Source organism: Numenius arquata, chromosome 1, assembly GCF_964106895.1.
Source record: "Numenius arquata chromosome 1, bNumArq3.hap1.1, whole genome shotgun sequence".
NCBI classification, from domain to species: Eukaryota; Metazoa; Chordata; class Aves; order Charadriiformes; family Scolopacidae; genus Numenius; species Numenius arquata.
In genome coordinates this window covers 18,305,104-18,325,034 of record NC_133576.1, presented here as the reverse complement: position 1 = coordinate 18,325,034, position 19,931 = coordinate 18,305,104, and the positions used below count along the sequence as shown (strand labels likewise).

The 19,931-nt window shown below is 39.0% G+C and overlaps 1 protein-coding gene across 2 annotated transcripts in view; it reads left to right on the top strand.

Annotated features, from left to right (window-relative positions):
- Positions 1-17,505, top strand: part of SENP7 (SUMO specific peptidase 7) — a 47,682-nt gene extending 30,177 nt beyond the window's left edge. The window contains exons 12-22 of one of the 2 annotated variants that reach the window (XM_074155279.1): positions 1,243-1,505; positions 2,528-2,661; positions 3,855-3,971; positions 5,491-5,610; positions 7,793-7,885; positions 8,711-8,919; positions 9,308-9,360; positions 9,697-9,734; positions 9,958-10,026; positions 12,231-12,381; positions 15,258-17,505. In XM_074155279.1, coding sequence (XP_074011380.1) covers positions 1,243-1,505; positions 2,528-2,661; positions 3,855-3,971; positions 5,491-5,610; positions 7,793-7,885; positions 8,711-8,919; positions 9,308-9,360; positions 9,697-9,734; positions 9,958-10,026; positions 12,231-12,381; positions 15,258-15,395 — 1,385 coding nt within the window. In that variant the 3' untranslated portion in view covers positions 15,396-17,505. The remainder of the gene's footprint in view (positions 1-1,242; positions 1,506-2,527; positions 2,662-3,854; positions 3,972-5,490; positions 5,611-7,792; positions 7,886-8,710; positions 8,920-9,307; positions 9,361-9,696; positions 9,735-9,957; positions 10,027-12,230; positions 12,382-15,257) is intronic. The other variant, XM_074155190.1, reaches the window with a different exon arrangement.
- The last annotated feature ends 2,426 nt before the right edge of the window (positions 17,506-19,931 follow it).

The window sequence follows — 19,931 nt, the reverse complement described above, 5'->3', positions numbered from 1 at the left end:
TTTTGAAATGTATGTAGAGATTTGTGACAAAACAGTGGTGGTTTTACAGATTGTGGAAATGATTGCTATGATTCTGCTCTGCCTTCTTAGTGTGTTAACATTAGATGAAAATACATCATGCCAGATCTGACAGCTTGAGAGGGGTGAGGCTGCTGCAGCTCCATGTCTCCAGGTCCAACCAGTAGCAAGGCTGAAGATGTAGTCCCAATAAGTAGAGCACACATATACACGACATATATACATAGCTGGCCACACAGATAACAGACACACGTGCGCTCACAGGAACACAGACAGCACCAACAGCCTTATCCTGCTTCCCTCTGGCTGGGCAGAATAGAGGCCCACTAGTGAGAAAATATATATATATGTGTGTGTGTTTATATATATATATACACATACACACATATGTACAAGGTGGATCCCTCTGTCAGCTGGGCTGAGGTACTCAGTCTGCCTAGTTACTGGCACTCGGACATACAAACCACTGAGGCCACTGGCAGTTGCTGGTACAGACCATCATGCGCGCACAGGCCCACAGCTGGCCAGGACTCCTCTGGTCCCAATAGCTGACCCCCCTGCACTCTCATCCTTAGAGATACACAGGCAGTCTCAGAGCCAGAGATGTGCTCACCCCCTGGATCCCGGCGCACTTCACCTGTTCACCTTATTTGGCTTGATCTTCGATAGCAATCACGCGCTGACTTGCACACAGCTCCAGTTGCTGCACTCAGACCCCCATACACACACATCGATTAGAGAGTCCCTCAACCAGGAGAGAGTTAGAAAATAGTTTAATAAGAAGACGGGGTGGACTGTGCTGATCAATGCACAGGGCATGGCCAGACAAGTTTAATGGCCAGCAAAGTATTTAGATATGACTGGTATTTTTATGCCCTTGGCCTTTTAGCCCCCTGGCCTTGACTCATTGTGATGGGTTTCAGATCTGGACCCTGGAGCTGAGGCTTTCGTGGGACAGCCCTGGGAAGGGCCCAGAGCGGGTGTCCCTTGCTCCCAGTCCTTAATGTGGGTTGCTGACTGCTGCTGTGCCCCTGTGCTCCTCTGGGTTTGTGAAGCTGAGCTTCACAAAGGTGGGCTGATGGCCACTGTGATGAACCCGGCAGGGTATTATCTGGGCTTCCCCTCCTGCCTTTGTCTCCCTATACTCCTTTGTGAGTGTGCAGACAAGTTTTTATCATGAAACCCAATAGTTAATAATATCCATTCTCTCTTTTTTTTTTCCAGCTAAATCTAGTGAATTTGTGTTTCTTGAACTGTCCCAACCGCTCACAGAAAGGGAAGAAGACAGGCTGACCGAACTGATTACAGATGTGAGCAAGAAGAACAGAGCACCAGATCTCCTTGAGGTTTTGTCTTTGAAGCAAGCATTACCCTTGTTTAAGGACCTTTCTCCTGAAGAGAGCTCTTTTCTGAGTTCCACTAAGGATCAACTAAAGCAACATATGCCAAAAGAGAGTACCTCAGATGCTCGTGAGCCTGCAGTTCAGGTTAGTGAGTAGCTGTTGCTTAATTCATCACCACCTGTTGGCATTCATATATTCTAGTAAATTTTAGATCAGCCAGCTGCAGAAAATAAATTCTTTCTTAATCCATAGCTAAAAAAAAAAAAAATCAACCATGTTTGTTATTTCTCTCTGACGATGGGGCAAGGTTTGCAGTAAACCAGATTGTGTCCACCGAGGTATAGTGTATAGACCTCATCAGTAGGTGGCAAATACTGAAGCTTTAGGTTCATGGTTCTGTGTCCCTAGAACCACAGCGATATCCTGCCCATGTGGTCTCTAGGGCAACAAATTGGGAGTTAATCAAATAAGAAGTGATGGAGCTGTTTTTCAGTTGAGCTGGAAGTGAAGAGATGCAGCAGAGAAGGATCTCTGTATCTTGATTGTTCCAGACACCTCTAGACATCTTGTGGAGGCTCCACAGCTTGAAATGCTGAATGATTCCTAAGGCTGCTGTTAGTGCATCTCCTTCTGAGGGGTAACAACCCCACATCATTGTCACTTCATAAATTACCTATGTTTGTTTCTATCAGTAAAAAGCACAGAGACAATAGGTCAATCTGGCTTTGAAACTGGGAACTTAAAAATTGAGCCAGCCAGTTCAAATCTATCATTTTTAGGCAAATTGTTAAGAACTAGATTTTCCAGGCGTACACAGCCCATAGTAAGACAGTCTGATGCTTGTCTCCCTCCTTTCAGGTTCTGTTTCTTCTCCAAAACCAATTTGGCATCAGTTGGCTGAATAATGCTTAAATACTTTTAGAGAGAGGTTATGAACAGATGGAGCACCTGTCATAATTTTAAAAGAGACATAACATTTTTATTGTCTGAGCAGCGGCACATTTGCGTAAATACTGATGTTTACACTTTTGTTCTCCAGCAAGATTCTTCTTCAGTGATGTAGGGTATTCCCATGGGTTTCAGGCTTGGCTTTTGTGTGTTCTGTCTTACATATCAAGCTGTTTAATGCTTTTTACTATTATTATTGTTTGGATTTTTTCTGGTAGGAATCAAAACCAAAAGTGGTCAGGCCCAGTTATGCCCTTGCAAATAAGCAGAATAGTGGTTGCTATGCGATCTCTCTGTCCTCTGCACTGAATGAAGAATGGAAAGAAGTAAGAGAAACTGGAGCAGTTAAGAAGTAAGTGTATTTCATATAAATGAGGAGGTGAAAATAAAACAAATTGAATAAACGAGTTGCTGGAATAAAAGCCCTGGTTTAACTACCATTCTACCAGTTGATTTGAAAGTGTTGTGTGAATGTGGTTATTCCTGTTTCCATCCAAAGAGGTAACAGACAAAATGGATACATTACAGGGACAGAAAATCTCTCAGAAATTAGAGAATACCTGAATTGTGACTTCAAGCTCGTATCACGGATGCATCAATGGGAGGGTAGGGACCTGATGGCCTCTTTGAGTGTCCATTTAGGTCCATATCACAGCAAAACTATTGCTAACTCAAGCTGAGCCTTTTTTTTTTTTTAAATCTAACCAATGTTTTTTTCACTCTTGTGTCACACTCTATTTATAATGTTTGTCATACAATTTACTAGTTTGTACTGGAGCTTGGTTAACAAAAGATGTTAGAAAAGGAGAACATACAACTGTGTAACGCAGGAAGATACTATGAGAGTGCTGATGTGCCTCAGTTCTGTCTGCACTAGCCTGTTAGTCCTCATGCTTCAAGTACTGCAAACATTAATGAAGTAAATTGCTCTTAAGAACTCTTGCCTTTTGCTGTCACTGTTTTCACTGACAGTATAGCAGTTGGTTTTGTTTCTGCAACAGCAGTAATGCTCAATTACTGGTTCCAGTTAAGTAACATGGTTGTTAATCTAGAGCTTTAAAAATACGTTTTAAATACTAGCTTCAGAAGTAACTTGGGCAGTTTCAAACCACTTACAGTACATACACTGCATGGTGTGTAAACCTGAGTTTCCTGCTTGGAAATGTGGGAGTCCTTACTGGAGCTGTAATGAGTAGAAAATCACTGTTCATTCATACTATTTGAGAATATGTCTCCTAGTATTTCTTCCCATTTTACATGTCCATTTGTCAATTACTGTTATCAAAAATAGAAAACCAAGATGAAGGTAAAAAATAACCTCCTTTTCAAAAGTTTTCTCAAAATTTCAGTGTGCAGTGCATATTTCTTTTGTAACACAACTATTGGAAGAAGAAACGGTAAAGGACTTTTGAATTAGTCAACAGTTTTGAGAACTACCACTTTTAACAGGTTTTCTAGAAAATCTACATGTGGAATGGCCATAGTAAGAAGAATGTCATGTAAAAGACAATTTGTCACTGTTATAATGTGATTTGTGTTTTCTAGTTTAATTGTTTATCCACCCCCACCTGCAAAAGGAGGACTGGGAGTCACAAGAGAAGACCTAGAGTGCTTAGAATATGGAGAGTTTCTCAATGATGTCATCATTGATTTCTATCTTAAGTAAGTAACTACAGCCTTAATTGGATCCTTCTTTCTGCGACCTGATGTGGACTTGAATTTTACTGTAAATACTGGTCACTAAATATGACCCAACAATTTTAGAAGTAACAGTATGATGAATTTGTGAGTTAGACTTCTTTTAAAGCCTTTGTGTATTTTCAGCAATTTCCTTTGTTTCAGTTCATTCTTGTCCCTTTAAAGGTATGTAATATAATGCAGACAGAATAGCTGGGGGACAAAAAGCCTCATGGCGACCTCACAGAATAGAAAGCGCTGAGCAGATTTAAGCAAACAGTTGAACAAACTAGAGGGTCTGGACTAGGTACTTTAAGTTTGCTTGAAGTGGAGCATCCTCTGCTATTCTGTGCAAGGGTTCAAGAAGTCTTCTGATGCACAGCTCCTGCAGAAGGGAACACAGCTAATACTTCTTGAGGAAGTTGTGCTTGGCTTACCTGCTTCATTCCATCCTGCTAAAGTTGCTTGCAAAAAAGTAAGTTTTCCAGAACCAGCATTGTGGGCCACCATTCTCTAAAGCCGTGGTTTATTTTCCCTGTGCTGACTTAAGCCTAAGCAGAATTCTGTCTCTTTTAAAGGTTGTCAGCATGGCTGTTGTAGCTGTGAGCAATAGGGAGCCAGTTAAAACTCCTTGTCTAGAGAAGTAGGAAAGGAAATGTGTACCAGAGTGTTTTGATGTGGTTTACAGCAAAGCCACTTGTATTTTGTTCTAAACTAGAAATCAGTCATGCAGGTTGGTCCTCTCAATAGCTGTAGCTTTATCTTGCTAGAAAAGAAATATTTGAATAAAGGAATTTAATGGAATGATTGCAGAAACCCCTCTGCTTTTTAAACTTTGTTAGACTTCTGACATTCTCAGTTTTCCTTGTGTTGCAAGCTGTATCATGTATGACCGTGTTGCCCAAGTCATCGTGTGAAGCTGGAGGGACCTTGTGTGGGATGACTGCAGTTATGAAAGCTTTGGCCTTCTAGGATGACAGAATAAACACTCAAGCTGATGTTTACAGTAAAATGATCAACACTAAAATCATACAGACTGAGTACCTACAGAGTATTTGTCTTAACTTTCACACGCATAACCTGTAAAAGTAAAATGGACAATTTATAGTACTGAACTGTTCTATGCTTTTTGTATAAGCAGGAGTGTAACACTCCATAGCCTTATATTTGAGTAGATTTTTAAGCCTGTCTTAATTGCAAGGGCTAGAAACCTAACTCTGAAAATAAAGTCAGAAGCGTTAATAGTGGAGCACAAATCTGAGATAAAATATAACTGCATTCTTAGTAGTTGCTTGGCTGTTATATACACTGGTGGTGTCCACCCATGTGCATATTGAAAATAGAGTAGAGAGAAAAGTTTGGCATGGTTAGTGACTGTGAAGGCAACTGATAGTAAGCGTAACCTGAGTATGGTAAGTCATTGAAATAATTGTCCTTTTTATCAGTAATGGTAAAGGAATTCTAGAAAAGGAATTTAATAATTTCCTTCTTTTTTCTTTGGTAGATACCTGTTGTTGGAGAAGGCACCAAAACATCTTGCTGACCGTGTACACATTTTTAGCAGTTTCTTCTATAAGTGCCTGACCAGGACAGAAAAAAACTCTGAGGGGGATCTCGAAGTTTCGTAAGTTCATTTTCAGTGCCATTATGACCAGAAATAAGCTATCTATCAATGCCACTTGAAAGTTCTGCAGATCATCTCCTAATTTACACATAAAATAGTAATCAGTGTTCTCCAAAGGATTGGTGCTTAAATGTTGTAACTCACAATTTAAGCATACTGGTGTTTTTCACTAGAATCTACATGTGATTCATGCTGAATATGAATGAAAGTGTTATCACCTGTCTCCAATTTTATCTGAATCTTTACCTCAGACAATTATTTATTTTGATCTTTTTATTATAAAGTCGGCGTTTTGCAAGGTATGCATCATTTTATGAAATTACACTTCTAAAAATATTTTTAGATTTACCACATATTTCATTTTAATATTGGTAATTAAATTATTGTCCAAATTTTTAGAAGAAAATTTTCTTACACACCAAGTTTACATGTTTGTTTTTTAATACTTAAGCACACTGGAATTGCAGAGTTTCACAAGAAAGTGTCATTAAGAGCTCAATAACTGTATCACTTTGTGTTTCTAGCTAAGACTGTATAAAGGGTAGTACTATCCTTAGCACACTTTCCATTCCTTCTCAATACTGATGTTTGAGCATGGAGCTTGCCGTGCTACTTCACTTACAGTGATGACCTTTCTTTCTATTTTTCTATTTTCATCATTCAGCGTATCAAAGCTTTTTTTCTTGTTTCTCTGAAGTGATTTTTTTTCTTCTGTTATTCATGAAGTCTCCAGGTTTTTCATTCTGTCGGCAGACAAGGCCATCTGCACAAAGAGGTGTGCCATCTTGTTTGAGTGACAGCTATGTTAAAGGAAAAAAAAAATACAACTTGTTTAATATTTTCAAAGATGTCTCAAAAATTCAAGAAGCTGTGCTTTAGAGAATGTCTTCTGTCGTTTTACTGTCTTCTGACCCCGAATGTTCTGAGGTGGAGACAAAATTATCCATGTTAAGAATGTTGTTGTGCCTTGATCTGATTCCTTTTGCAAGACTGGACTGTCCATAACCTTCTTGAGGAATTAGAATAGCACACTTAACTCACCATATTCAAGGACTGTATCTGCTCCAGATCAGGAAATATCTTTGGGAATTCTAGTTTTGTGTTTGGGCTTAGATACTTACCTGGTGATTATAGGTAGTTTGGGTTTTGTTTGTTTCTGTGGGTTTTTTTTGGATAAATGGATAGTGGAAAATTGGGTTCCATGCTGTTGTGAATTAAATTAATCTCAACTGATGCAGCTACTTAACCTAACGACCCTTCACTTTTCTTCCTTCACACTGCTGAGACAGTAGATTGGGAAAGCTCCTTCAGTAGGTGCTTTCCCCGGTTGCAAACATGCTTTCCCCTTTTAAGTTCCCAGTGCTTCTAGAGTCACGTAGTAGAGGATGTTTGCAGCAAGTCTTCACTTAATGCTGGCCCATGCAGAGTCCCACAGCAGCCTGTTTTACCATTCCTCTTTTTCTCCCATTCCTCCTACACAGAAGTTATATTTCTGGATTACAGATCAGGATGGAGTCAGAATGCTAATAGGGATGTCTCCGGAGTAAAGTGAATTTTTGCTTTCAGATCATATTGGAGCAAAGTTCTAAGAGCAGTTGGTTTCTATTTCAACTTGTGCAAACTAAGAAAGCTGAAAATCTAAATTTAGGTTTCTTCTCAAATTTTTCTTACTGTCCTAGTATCCTGTCCTCATGCTTTATGTCTCTGGGACTGGAAATGTACTCCTGCATTTAAAGCTCAGGACTGAGGGAATCTATGACCCTGTGCAAGGCATTTAGCTTTTTCCTTCCAAAAATAAGGTTGTTTAGGCAGGCCTTCAAAAGTGGTATTGTGAAGCTTGATTCATGGACGTTGCTATAGGTCTTTTTTTACACTGGCTGGTGTTAAGGTGAGATTTTTGCATTTAGTGTAGTAATTAATAATTACTGGATAAATAACTGCAAGAAATCCTTTCAAATCTATGGATAAATTTGTTTCTAGAAGAGTTTAAGATCATTCAGAAATTACTTGTTAGTCACTTGGGCCTAATGGTATGCTGATATATTTCTTTTTCTCTGTTGGGGAAATTTCAAGAGTGAATGAAAAACCCATTGAGGGATTGGGAAAATCTAGGAGTACTGATCCCTATGCCTTGCTTTAGCTAAAAATAACAAATCTGACAGTTGTAATTTGGTTTCTGCAGAGCGGCGCAGAGAAGACACAGAAGAGTAAGAACATGGACTCGTCATATAAACATCTTCAGTAAAGATTACATCTTTGTGCCTGTGAATGAGGAGTAAGTATGTGTTTTAAACCCTTTTTCTGATATTTAGAGACTTAAATATTTTAATGTTGTGGTGGTAAAAAGATTTATGGCTGTAAGCTTGGATCATTGGAAATGAACACATTAGTTTTTGAAGAAGTGTGTGGAATAAATAATTTTGATGTATCTTCAAAAGTTGCATTTTTTATTTAACTGTCTTTAGTAAACTTTGCATCTTTGTTTTTGGCATTACTGTTGCTTTTATGTATTTTTCAAAACAATTTGTGTGTCATTATGATGATTCCTGTGCACTTAAGTAATATTTCTATAAAGAACTCGCAGTAATTCATAGTGTTAATTGATCAGGAGTAGTACTTCCATGGTCTGTGCCTTGGCCTGGTTGAATAACTGACCTGCACATGGAATCTTCAGTAAAACTCAATAGTCATTGGGAGTTACATATTCAAAACACCTGCAGAAAGAGATAAGGCTAGAGGCATGCCATTCCCTCAGCTGTATTCAAAACTGGGACCACCATCACAGATTATTTTATTACTTTTTTTTTTTTTAACTGTGTGGGATGGGTGGTGAGACACTGATAAATTGCTGTGGTGGGTTTGTTGGGTTTTTGTAAAGGAATTGATACTTACTTTTTGCTGTTACGCCACAATGCAAAGTGAAAAACAAGTGAGAAGATTAGTACGAGATGCCATGAAGGAACATGGTGACGGTGGTTATGTGTCACAGAACAGTTGTACATGAGCTCTTGATGTTATAAGAACTTTTCATATCCTTTTCAGAACCAAATGTTACACAGTTTTGATGTTTTTTCCTCCCCTTCTCCTTGCTGCTGGACAGGTCTCATTGGTACATGGCAGTTATCTGTTTTCCATGGTTGGAAGAAGCTGTGTATGAGGAGTGTCCCCATCAGGATTCATTATATCACCAGCCTCAACTGTCTCCGCTTTGGTCAGAGAGTGAGAACACTAGAACTGGTTCAGTGTTGGCCTTTCCTGGTAACTGCAAGGATGAAGAAGAAATGGATGCTAAGAGTTTATTCTCAAAAGGTAGGTAATCTAGAAGAAAATTATGTCAAGCCATATACAGTTCTAATAGTGTCTCAGTCCTTGAAGGAGAGATATGATGTCTCAAAATGTATCTTTCATGTTAAGATCAGTGGAATAAGTTTTTGTATTACCCTGCATAGCAAGGACTGCACTGCGTTCTTATTGTCTGCAACTCTGGAAAATACTGGAAGGGACTTGTAAAATCAGTAGCTCTGATCCCACCATGAGTGGGAGGTTCTTGGATTTCAGTAATAATTTTATCAGGAAAGAAGGCCCTCAGTAACTTTGCTATTTGAACATTCAGAAGGGAAGCAAAATTAGTTTATACTGCACTATTGTATTTTGAATACTAATAATCATGACTTTTTAATTTGTTCTTTTGTACTAGGTGGCAATGAAATTGCTGCTTCTGCTTCAGTCCTGGGTTCAGGTATTTCTAAAGTAAGTTCCTTTTTGTACTGACAGAGGAAACGTATTACTGTATTTCTGAAGGCTCTGAGACTTGACCAAGTGATTTTGCATCATCTTTTTTTGCAGCAGCTGTCGATGTTTGCGTGGCCTGCAGCATGTGCAAGGCACTGTGTATTAGCTTGAAGTCCTCATTTGCCTACCTGTGTTGCCTGTGCTATGCTTTCATGTGTTTTTAAAAAATAATTTATCGGTTTCTCCCTTTCTGAAATGGGAGCCTCTTGGCTTTACCTTTGAATCTATGAAGACATTTGAGTTTATAATTGTTGTAGTTTTTTTTAAGGTTATTTTTACTTTCTCTTCTCCTAGATCTCCTTAAGTAATTCTGAAAGGCAGATTTGTAAAAGGTATGTTTCTGCTTCATACTAATATTGTATCATTAAATTATATTAAGAAATTCTGCAATCATTCAGTGGTTTGTCATAAAGCCACAATTGTAGGAACTTACCCATTTTGTCCATGTTTGTTCAGATATTGATGGTCTTATTAAGCTGTATTCAAACAAAATATTTGCTTCAGTAGTGTTGTAATGAAAGACTACAATTATTTGTTTGTTTTTGTTGTGTACAGGCCTTGCATACTCATCTTAGATTCTTTGAAAGCTGGTTCTGTGCAGAAAACAGTTCAGGTTTTGAGAGAGTAAGTAACTACAGTTTATGTTTATTAGAAAGAGATGCTGCCAGGCATATTTCTATGTTCAAAATACTTTTCTCTGTAAAGGTGTACATTTCTAATGCTAAAGGAAAATCCGTAAAGAGCCACGATAAAAATAATTATAATAGCAGTATGGAGGCTTGTGTGAAAAGCCTGTCTTTGTTATGTAGCCCAGATATAATGCAAAAATTGTAAAGTGAACAGTCTCTTTGAAATTGGAAAAAAAAATAATTAAAAGTAGAGGGGGAGTTTTGGGGGTTTTTTTATCCCCTCCAGCTCAGTAATAGAGTGTGGTTTTTAAGGGTAGAAAACCAGATTCTTCAAAATGAATACTTTGAAATTAAATTATTATTTTTCCAAAGGGCTGATCTTCATTTTTTTGATGGAGCTTACGGAATTACAGTGTTAAATTCACTCCTATCTACGTGCAAAAAAGTAGAAACTAGACTGAAGCTTTCTAAAAGCTTGATGTGTCAATATAGTTATATAAGAATGGTATTACTTGTTTTGAAAAGTGAGAGTAAAAATATATTCATTCTTTTATGTGATAAGTATGTAAGTACTGGAAGAATGTTTTCAAACTTTCAGTGCTTTTACACAACTCGTAATGACTTCAACATCCACCAACAGCTTTTTAAAAAGTTGCTAATATTAAATATTTGAAGCTAAATAGAATTGTTCTTTGTTCTCTGTTGGATTCACTTCACTGAAGGGAAAAAAAATCTGTAAACCAAATAGTACATCCTTCTTGTAAATGTAAATTCTTCAAAATACGATGTGAAGGTTAGATGAGAATCAGGAATTCTTACGAAACGTTTTCCCTAGGTAGAGAGGCCTCCCCACCATGTGCGTCTTAGAAGGAAGAGTAAAATAGCAATTATTATTTAATTTTTTTTTAATCTCTGTGGAATGTGTTAACTTAGTGCTCTATGCCTTGAGCTACCCTGGGTTTGAAATTCCAGAGAGGGTGGTTTCCTGGAGTTCAGAGAGATGTCATGAGAATTCCAAAAACAAAGAGGGGTTTTATGGTTTGTGAGATCAGGGAAGTTTGGGAAGCAGACCTCTTATTCCTTCAATTTGCAGTTACGCTCTGAAAGCGGAAGTTTAAGGAAACTGATGCAGGAGTTCTGTGACCTCTTCTTTCCTTGAGTTGACTTCTGTTGTGTTTTGGGCAGTTGTCAGACTCAAACAATTTAATTTCCAGGTCTACAGTCATAGATAGGTTTTTGCATTTTCCAGGGAATGTGAATCACTGATCTTTGAATTGTTTCATTTTTGCCTTCTTTTTGCAGTTGCTGTTTTCTCCAAAGGTGCTTTGGGTGTTTTATATATTTTTATTCTCAGAATTGCAAGGACTTGGAGTTTTTAGAAATCAAACACAAGGTCTGACTTATGTATATATTTTTTATTCCCTAGTCAGACCTTATGTTTGATTTTCACAAGCCCTGAGCCTTTGCAACTCTGACTAGTCATCAGAAAAGTATGGGTAACTGCTGGCTTTTAAAATCAGACCCTTACGCTTTCAATCCCATCTTCAAAATCAGTGGCCAGCCCAGAATATGGAGTCAGTGAGTTGCTACTGGAGCACAAGAACAGTAGAAAAGCCTGATAACAAATAGGTCATAATCATTAAAGAAGTGATTCCTTAAGGTTTTTAACAAGTCTTTATATACCTTGTACATTAGTAGGTTGCAAGGGTTATACTGATGCAATTGTAACTGAAGTTGTTTGTAAGGTGAATTCTAAGGGGTTTTTTTAATGGTTTGCTTAGGTTAGAAAACCACTGCTGGCAACTTAGGATGAACCGAGGAAAAATCTGTGTGATAGCTAGGAAAGTTTACTTGAGTTCTTCCTTTAGTTAAGGTTTAAAAATGTCCTGATATCCTAATAGCTTGAAGATACATTTCAGATTATTTCAACAGAAATAACTGTTTGCTTTTAAATAATGTCATGCATATTTCTATTTTGTATATTGCGTATTTGTATATTATGTGGTAGAGATGCCTCTGAGTGTGACAGAAGATTGGATAGTGGAAATTGTGTTGTTCCTTGTATGGATTTCTTTGACAAATGCAGTGAAAAAATTTAGCTTTTTGGCCAGCTCCAGAACATTATTGAATAGTATCCCAAAATGCATTGAACTTGTGAGTTATTTCTCAAATATTTAAACTCTTTGCTTTCTTTTGTAGGTACCTTGAAGTGGAATGGGAAGCTAAACGAAAAACGCATCGAGAATTCAATAAATCAACAATGATTGACCTGTGTCCCAGAGTGCCTAAACAAGATAACAGCAGTGATTGTGGGGTCTATTTGCTGCAATATGTGGAAAGCTTCTTCCAGGTACAAGTGTAAACTACCTCCCCCTTTCCCTAAAATCACCTTAAACCCAACAAACTAGTTCTGAGGGAAATAGACAGACACAAAAGCCTGTGATGGTCAGCCTGGAAAGTGTCAAAGCCATTTGAGGAAGAGGAGATAAAACCCATTCTTCAAGTAGTGGCAGGGATCTTTGTATCTGGAGCACAGACAGTTTCTCGTCTGTGTTTGTTGGCAAACATTTCTGACCTTGTTGTTTAATGTTGCTTTTACATTGACACGTTCAATATCCCTACCTATCTGGGTGTGTTTGGAATCTATTTAGTTTACACATTGCTGGCCAACAGATGTTAAAAGGCATCTGTTCTGTGCATCTCTTCTTGTAGCCTCTAAAACTTCGGTCAGCTTGTGCATTGGCCTTTGAGTTGGCTCTGCAGGCTCAAGCTTCTGCAGAGAGGGAGGGGGGAATCCTTAAAAGGGAATGCACAGCGCTCTTTCCTGTTCAGCACATACCTTTAAACATCTACAGATGCTGGGCTTTAGGCACTGTCTTTTAGGATGTCTCCAACTCTTCCTCCCTGTGATCAGTGCACTGCCCTTTTGCTCTGTCCTTTGAATGGCTCTGCTTGTTTGATGCTTATACATGTACTCCACACTCTCTCTGAGAGTCCTGTGCATGGAAAGACTTGTGTGGGGCCGTGGCCAGTGGACAGATTTTTCTTCTGTGGTAGAACAGATCATTATTCTAAAGCACCTATATGCTAATGCAGACAGTGTGGGGAATAAGTGTGAGGAATTAAGAGATCTGTGTGCAGTCGCAGGGCTATGATCTTGTTGAGATCACAGGGATGTGGTGGGATAGCTTATATGACTGGAGTGCTGTCATGGATGGATACAAGCTCTTTAGGAAGGACAGGCTGAAAAGATGAGGAGGTAGAGTTGTTCTTTGTGTAAGAGAGCAGCTGGAATGCATGGAGCTCTGCCTAGGGTTGAATGAGGAGCCAACTGAGAGCTTACAGGTAGTGATTAAAAAGGAGACTAATATGGGTGACATACTAGCGGGCATCTGCTGTAGGCCACCTGATCAGGAAGAACAAGTGGACAGCTAGAAGCAGCCTCATGTTCACAGGCCCTGGTCCCTGTGGGTAACTTTAGCCACCCTGACATCTGCTGGAGAGACAACACAGAAGGACATAAGCATTCGAGAAGGTTCCTGGAGAGCATTGATGACAGCTTTCTGATCCAAGTGATAGAGGAGCCAGTGAGGAGAGGTGCTATGCTGGACTGCATACTCACAAGCAAGGAAGGTCTGGTCAGGCATGTAAAGGTCAAAGGCAGCCTTGGCTGCAGTGACCGTAAGACGGTGGAGTTTCAGGATCATGAGAGGAAGCAGCAGGGCAAAAAGCAAGATCACAAGCCTGGACTTTGGCCTCTTCAGGGATCTGCTTGGAAGAGTTCCATGGGATAAGGAACTTCCCTGGAGGGAAGAGGGCTCCAAGAAAACTAGTTGATATTTAAGGAACACCACCTCCAAGCTAAAGAACAGTTAATCCAAACAAGCAGTAAGTCAAGCAAAGATGCCAGGAGGCCCACATGGATGGAGGAGCAGCTCCTGGACAGAAGCAGGGAGAGTAAACGTGGGAGGAATATAGAGACACTGTCCAGGCATGCAGAGACATAATTTGGAAAGCCAATCCCAACTGGAGTTTAATCTGGTGAGGAATGTCAAAGGCAACAAGAAGGGCTTCTTTAATTATGCCCAATGACAGGACAAGAGGCAGTGGATACAAACTGAAACAAAGGAAGTTCCTCTGAACATAAGGAAATGTTTTTTTTTTACTGTGAGGGCAACCAAGTGCTGGTACAGTTTGCCAACACAGGTTGTGGAGTGTTGCTCCTTGGAGATATTAAAAAGCTGTCTGGACATGGTCCTGGCAACCAGCTCTAGGAGGCCCTGCTTGAGCAGGCGGGTTGGACCAGATGACCTTCAGAAGTTCCTTAAACCCTCAATGATTCTTTGATTCTGTGATATATGAGTTGAGCTCCTGTGCAGGTGGGAAATGAAACTTTACCAATGCTTTGAACTGCCCATTCTCTAACAGTGGGGTTATGTTCTGCTTGCAGAAGCAAGGCCAGGACAAGATGGTTGTAATTTGTCCTAAACATACCAGGGCTTATAGGCCACAAATCATGGTGTGTTTTTTGCTTTGCTTTTTCAATTTATCATACATTACTTTATCCAAAGGAAGGAGAAGGTTAAATGTAAGCATGGCAAAAGAATGAAGAGGGACAGAGGAAAAAAATTGACTTTGGCAAATCAGACATGGTGTTGTGGTCTTATTACTAAAGCTACCAGCATGTCTCAATCATTTCGGTTTGCTGTCCTCTTTTGTTCTGAATTCTTCCCCTCTCATGTCCTGCTAAAACTGCTAGCAGTGTTCTTGATTCTTTGTTGTCTTCTATCAGACCAGCTAATGACAGAAAAACACATGCCTGAAGCAACAAAACCTCATCATACTTAACTGCTGTATGCTTGATCCTTCCCTATAGTGTGATGGTACGTGTGTGTTTTGTGGCTGAAGTGCATCAATCCCTTGTTAGATATTAAGAGCATGTCTAATTGTATCATAGTACGTGGAATCTGCCTTGAATATGTGCTTATACTGCTGTATCTTTAAGAGAAGTGGTGGTAACCTGTTTGGTGTTTACCATGAGTAGCTTGTGGTAAGGGTACGTATATATGTGTAGTTACCATGGAGGAACTGGAATTTGACTTGTCACTGTCTCATGGAAACTTGTTTGTGCCTCCTTGATCTCAGCAATAATGGAAGGGTTTGAAATTATTTTTGAAAGCTGCTTTAGGAAATTCATGCTGTAAATACTCCTTTTTCTGTTACCAGAATCCCATTGTTAACTTTGAACAGCCGCTGCATCTGGAGAAGTGGTTCCCTCGTCAGCTGATCAGAAACAAAAGAGAAGAAATTCGAGACCTGATCTTGCAACTGCACTTCCAACAGCGTAGTGGCAGCAGCAGCTAATAAATCTAATAAGCCAGACCTGGCAAAGAACATTGCTGTATAAAGTAACTGGAACTCTTCTTAGCAGCATTTGGGCTCTTCCTGCCTTGCAAGGAAGACAAAAAAAAAAAAAGAACCAGAAGAAGTATTTTGTTTGTTCAGTCTTTATTTATTTAAAGATTTTTATTTTTTTTTTCATTTGGGTTGTGTGGTCATAGAATGCAGTTGTGGGGGAAAAGGAAAAGGTTGTAGATAAACGTGTAAATATGTAAGTTAAGGCTAATACACATGGCTTGCTAATCGATTCTTTACTTGGAATATGAAAGGTGTGTGCCACAAGGATGTAAAAATATTTTCATCTTTTGGAGCCTGTTCTTTACAATTCGATATAAACATGGATGATTATGCAGGGGTCAGCCCTGAAGACAGGATTTTGACCCTATACTGTGTCTCTTTTAATTTTGCAGCGCATACAGATAGAATAAATACTATGTATTGTTTTAATTTAAGGATCTAATATTGACTCTCTTTAGAGAAGTATTTTTTGTTTTGTTTCTGATTATATACAGAAGTAGTCTGCATGTGTCAAAATTCTGCCAAGATTTGTGGCTGCTGAGTTTTGATTTTTTTATTTTTTTTTTCCCCTCCCTAGCACTTTCATCATAAAAAATTAGTTCCACGAGTGGAAGACATTAGCTTGAGAGTGACCATTGAAATCTTTTAAAGTTGGCAGTGGATTTTTTTCAAGTATTTTTTATTAATTTTTTTTCATACCAGAATTAAGAAGAAATCTTGCTCTCAAAGTACATGCCAATACAGTACATGTAGCATGCAGGCAGTAGATTTTTAATCCTATTTGACTTATTTTTGGGAGTTATACCTGTGAATCTAATGGCATCACTTGCATTAGAAAGGCAAGCAGGTTGTGGCTCAACAACCTCAAAAGTTTTAGGTGTTTTATTCAAAAATAAGGCCATTTTAATTCAAAAAGGTCATTATGTTACATATAATGTATCTCTAAGATATGTAATTTACATATAAGACAAACAGGATTTATACATTGCTCAGGAGAATTGAGTAAAGATGTCCGAATATTTGAGTGTTTAAACTTGGACTTGATTTGATAAACTAGCACAAGTTTATTGTCGTCTTAATATGTATTTATGTAGTTTTACTTTAAACAGTGATCACATGAAACTTCAATAACGTTTTGACATGTGCACACTTTTTAATGTAGTTACTGCACAATAGAAGGTGACTGTTTTAAGAGGATGCTTTCTCCTGTTCTCCACTAAGTAAACTTAAGTGTGATCACACCCTTCAGAAGGACTGTGTGGCAGGTAACCACCAAAACCACCTGTGTCATAAACCTCTCTACAAAACCAGAGCTCTTAAAGCAGGAAGTAGGCTAGAGAGTTACAGTAAAGATAGAGGTAACCCAAAGATGTGAACGTTTTTATGGCACTGCAGAATTCTCAGGGCCCCTTCCCTCAAGACAACTCTGAAACCTGGCATTTGGAAAATCCAGTTATTACTTCAGGTTCTGTACAGTCATCCAAAAAAATTCCCCACCATTGTTTCTCAAACCAGGAAGCATTCTTTCTGGAGAAGAGAGGCAATTTTAAAGCAAAATTATTTGCTGAGCGCAGTTACCTTCTGTATAGCTGTGACCAGCCTAGTGCAATTACTGTGTGGGTTTTTTTTTGTTTCTACTTTAGTTCTGTAGTTTGTCACTAGTCCCCACCAACATCTGTACCCCTCATCCAGAGGTTTTGTGGCTTTCATCACCTAAATCACATCATCAGCATTACTTACAGGGTTAATCTCTGTATTTATTGTAAAATAGATGAAAGATAAAATGCAGAAACATGTGCCCTTTCTCTGCACCTTTTTAATTGATGCATATTTTCAGTTTTCCCTTATAACAAATAGTTTGGGTTTTTTCTTATGGTAAAGTTAGTTTTTATCATAATCTGTTCTTTTTTAAATTGACTGGTTTATAGATATTTAAAAGCAAAAGTCATGTATAAAATTTTCTAAATTGGTTTTATAACATTAAAGGATTGCCTTTGTAGATTTGCTAGATATGTGCTATGAGAATGCCAATACTTTTGATATTAAACTTATCTCCAGAAGTTGCTGAATGTGATCGTTACCATTCTTTTTCCAGCTGCAAATAGCCAGTGAGCTGCGTAAGATAGGCCATCCTCCATCTTCCATCTTGCTGCTTTTAAGGTATTATATGCAGTATGTCTCTCTTAACCCAAATTTGTATCAAAGTGATTATTTGTTCTCCAGTCCTTAGTAAGGCATGCAGCTAGTTCACAGCTTCTTGTGGCAAGCAAGGCTGCTTTTTGACTCGAGAGCCTTACAGTTGTTTTCTGTAGTCAGGCTGACAGTCTTGACAGCCCGACTGACTAGCCTGGGAAATACCTGGGTCCACCAGCCGCAACCCACCGCATTCCAGCCATTTGCACTTAACAGGTATGTGGTGAATGCTAGGAAGTGTCTGTGGAAAAAGTTACACTCCAGGTACCTTCGTGCTTCCTTTTTAGTTGCATTAGAACTCCCCAAAGGTAACTCTGAGCACATATAAGGCACCAGACTGACGCAGGGACCTTTTTGCACATCTCTTGTATCTCCATTTCCTGTGTTAATTCCTGTTTAACTGAGATGGTGGACTGGCATGATACTTTCATAGTAAACCAATGTTTGTTTACCCTACACTGTGTAATTTTGGTTTCCAGGCAATGAATTGTACTCAGTTTGTTAAATGTAGCTATCAGTTTCTTTAATGAAGAAATCTGAGTCATGGAGATCTGTTTAAGGTTCTGGTGGCAAGCATGATACAAGAAACAAGGTGGAAGAGAAGTAACTTGTGGGAAGTCAATCCTCCAGGAAAAATATAAAAACACCCACCTATTTCCTATCAAGACCTGGAGAAGTGAATCATGAAACTGCAAATGTGCTTTTTAAAAAGTATCTGTAGACTGCTGTGCTTTTCCTCTGGAATTGCAGGCATAGATTCATTGCAGTCCATCTGTCTTTTCTGGGACTCGCCTCCTAGAATTTGATTCCAAAATGAGCTTGCAGTACTCAGTAAATACTACACCTTACAAAATAATAAAGACTTAAAAGTCACAGTAGCAACACTTTTATCTTGGTTATGACAGGGAAGCAGAATATTGCTTCTGCCCCAGGCCCCATCCAAAAAAAAGACTCTGGTTTCTGGATGGAAAAGCAGGAATTGTGGAATGAGACTTTATGTTTCCATTAATGGTAACATAAAACCAAGACCAACAGCAATAATTCTGTCCAACTGTCCAGATCCAAAATGTGTATGGTCCTAAGAAAATTGTTTGGGGGTGTTAGACCAGCTCAGTGGTTTAACTTAAAGTGTAACTTAGTAGTTTTGTGGAAAAAAAAATCAAGGAAAAGATGTTATTGTTTTGAAAAATACCTACTAGACCCTAAAAACAAAGGTGGTTTTATTTGATTCCTGTGTGTAATATAAGGAATTGTCAGTGTTATCTGAGTTATTGGAGATCAGCAGAGCATCTGGAAGAGAGGAGTCAGCACTGTATACCTAAGGAGCTCTGTGTAAATGCTCTGCAGGCTGTATTCGGGGAAGGCTTGGGAATCCAGCTTTGAAATATTTACATAAAACTGCTACCAAAAATAGTTACTTCAGACAATCCAGTGGTTTGCTCAGATTGATCCAAACGCAGTAACCAGCAAGTCCTGAGTTGACGCCACCCGGGAAACAGCCCTGACAGGGTTTTTCTAGTGGTCTGAATTCAGTCTGCCATTGCAGGACTGCTTCTGTACACGTTTCCACAATGAGCTGACCCTGGACAGGAGGGGAGCTGAGATTGCTGCTGCTTTCCTGGCCTTTCTGCAGTTCTTTTTAGCTCATCATTTCTTCAGGTGTCTGCACTAATTTCTTCCTACTGCTTATGTCAGATAATACCTGAACAGAGATGAAAGAATCCCAGCTCGCCCTGGCGTTACCTCTGGGGTGCGAGGGACAGTGGTGTAACAGCACAAGATTTTCTGCTTCAGCAGAGGCTCGGGCGGCAGGGCTGTATTAGCTCTGTCACCAGAAGAAACAATCCTACAGAAAGATTGCTTCGGTGTTAGCTACTTACGCATCGGTGTTTAAGCGAGTCAGTGCCTTTTTAGATACAGACATTTGTACACGGAGAAGAGAAAACACGCTGAGACCTTCCGCTGGAGACTACTGTGCTCCCTCTGATGTTTTGTGGTCAGCATAATTTTTAAAAAAAGGGCAGAAATTGAAGGGCCAATGAAAAAACGTGGTTAATTAAATGTGAAAGGTGCTGTCCTTGTTTGGACTGTCTGTTAATGGTATGACAAGCTCTGGTAAAGAGCTTAGCTGGCCAGATTAAAATTAAAAAATTGTCTCAGTCCATCTGCTAGCTCCAAGGAGTTTACTTCCATCACCTTTTCTTGTTTCTTCACTGAAGTGGAATACTGTCTTCGAAAAGAACATTCCCAGGATGTCTTGGTTGACTTTTTTTACCTAATGTCTTTTCC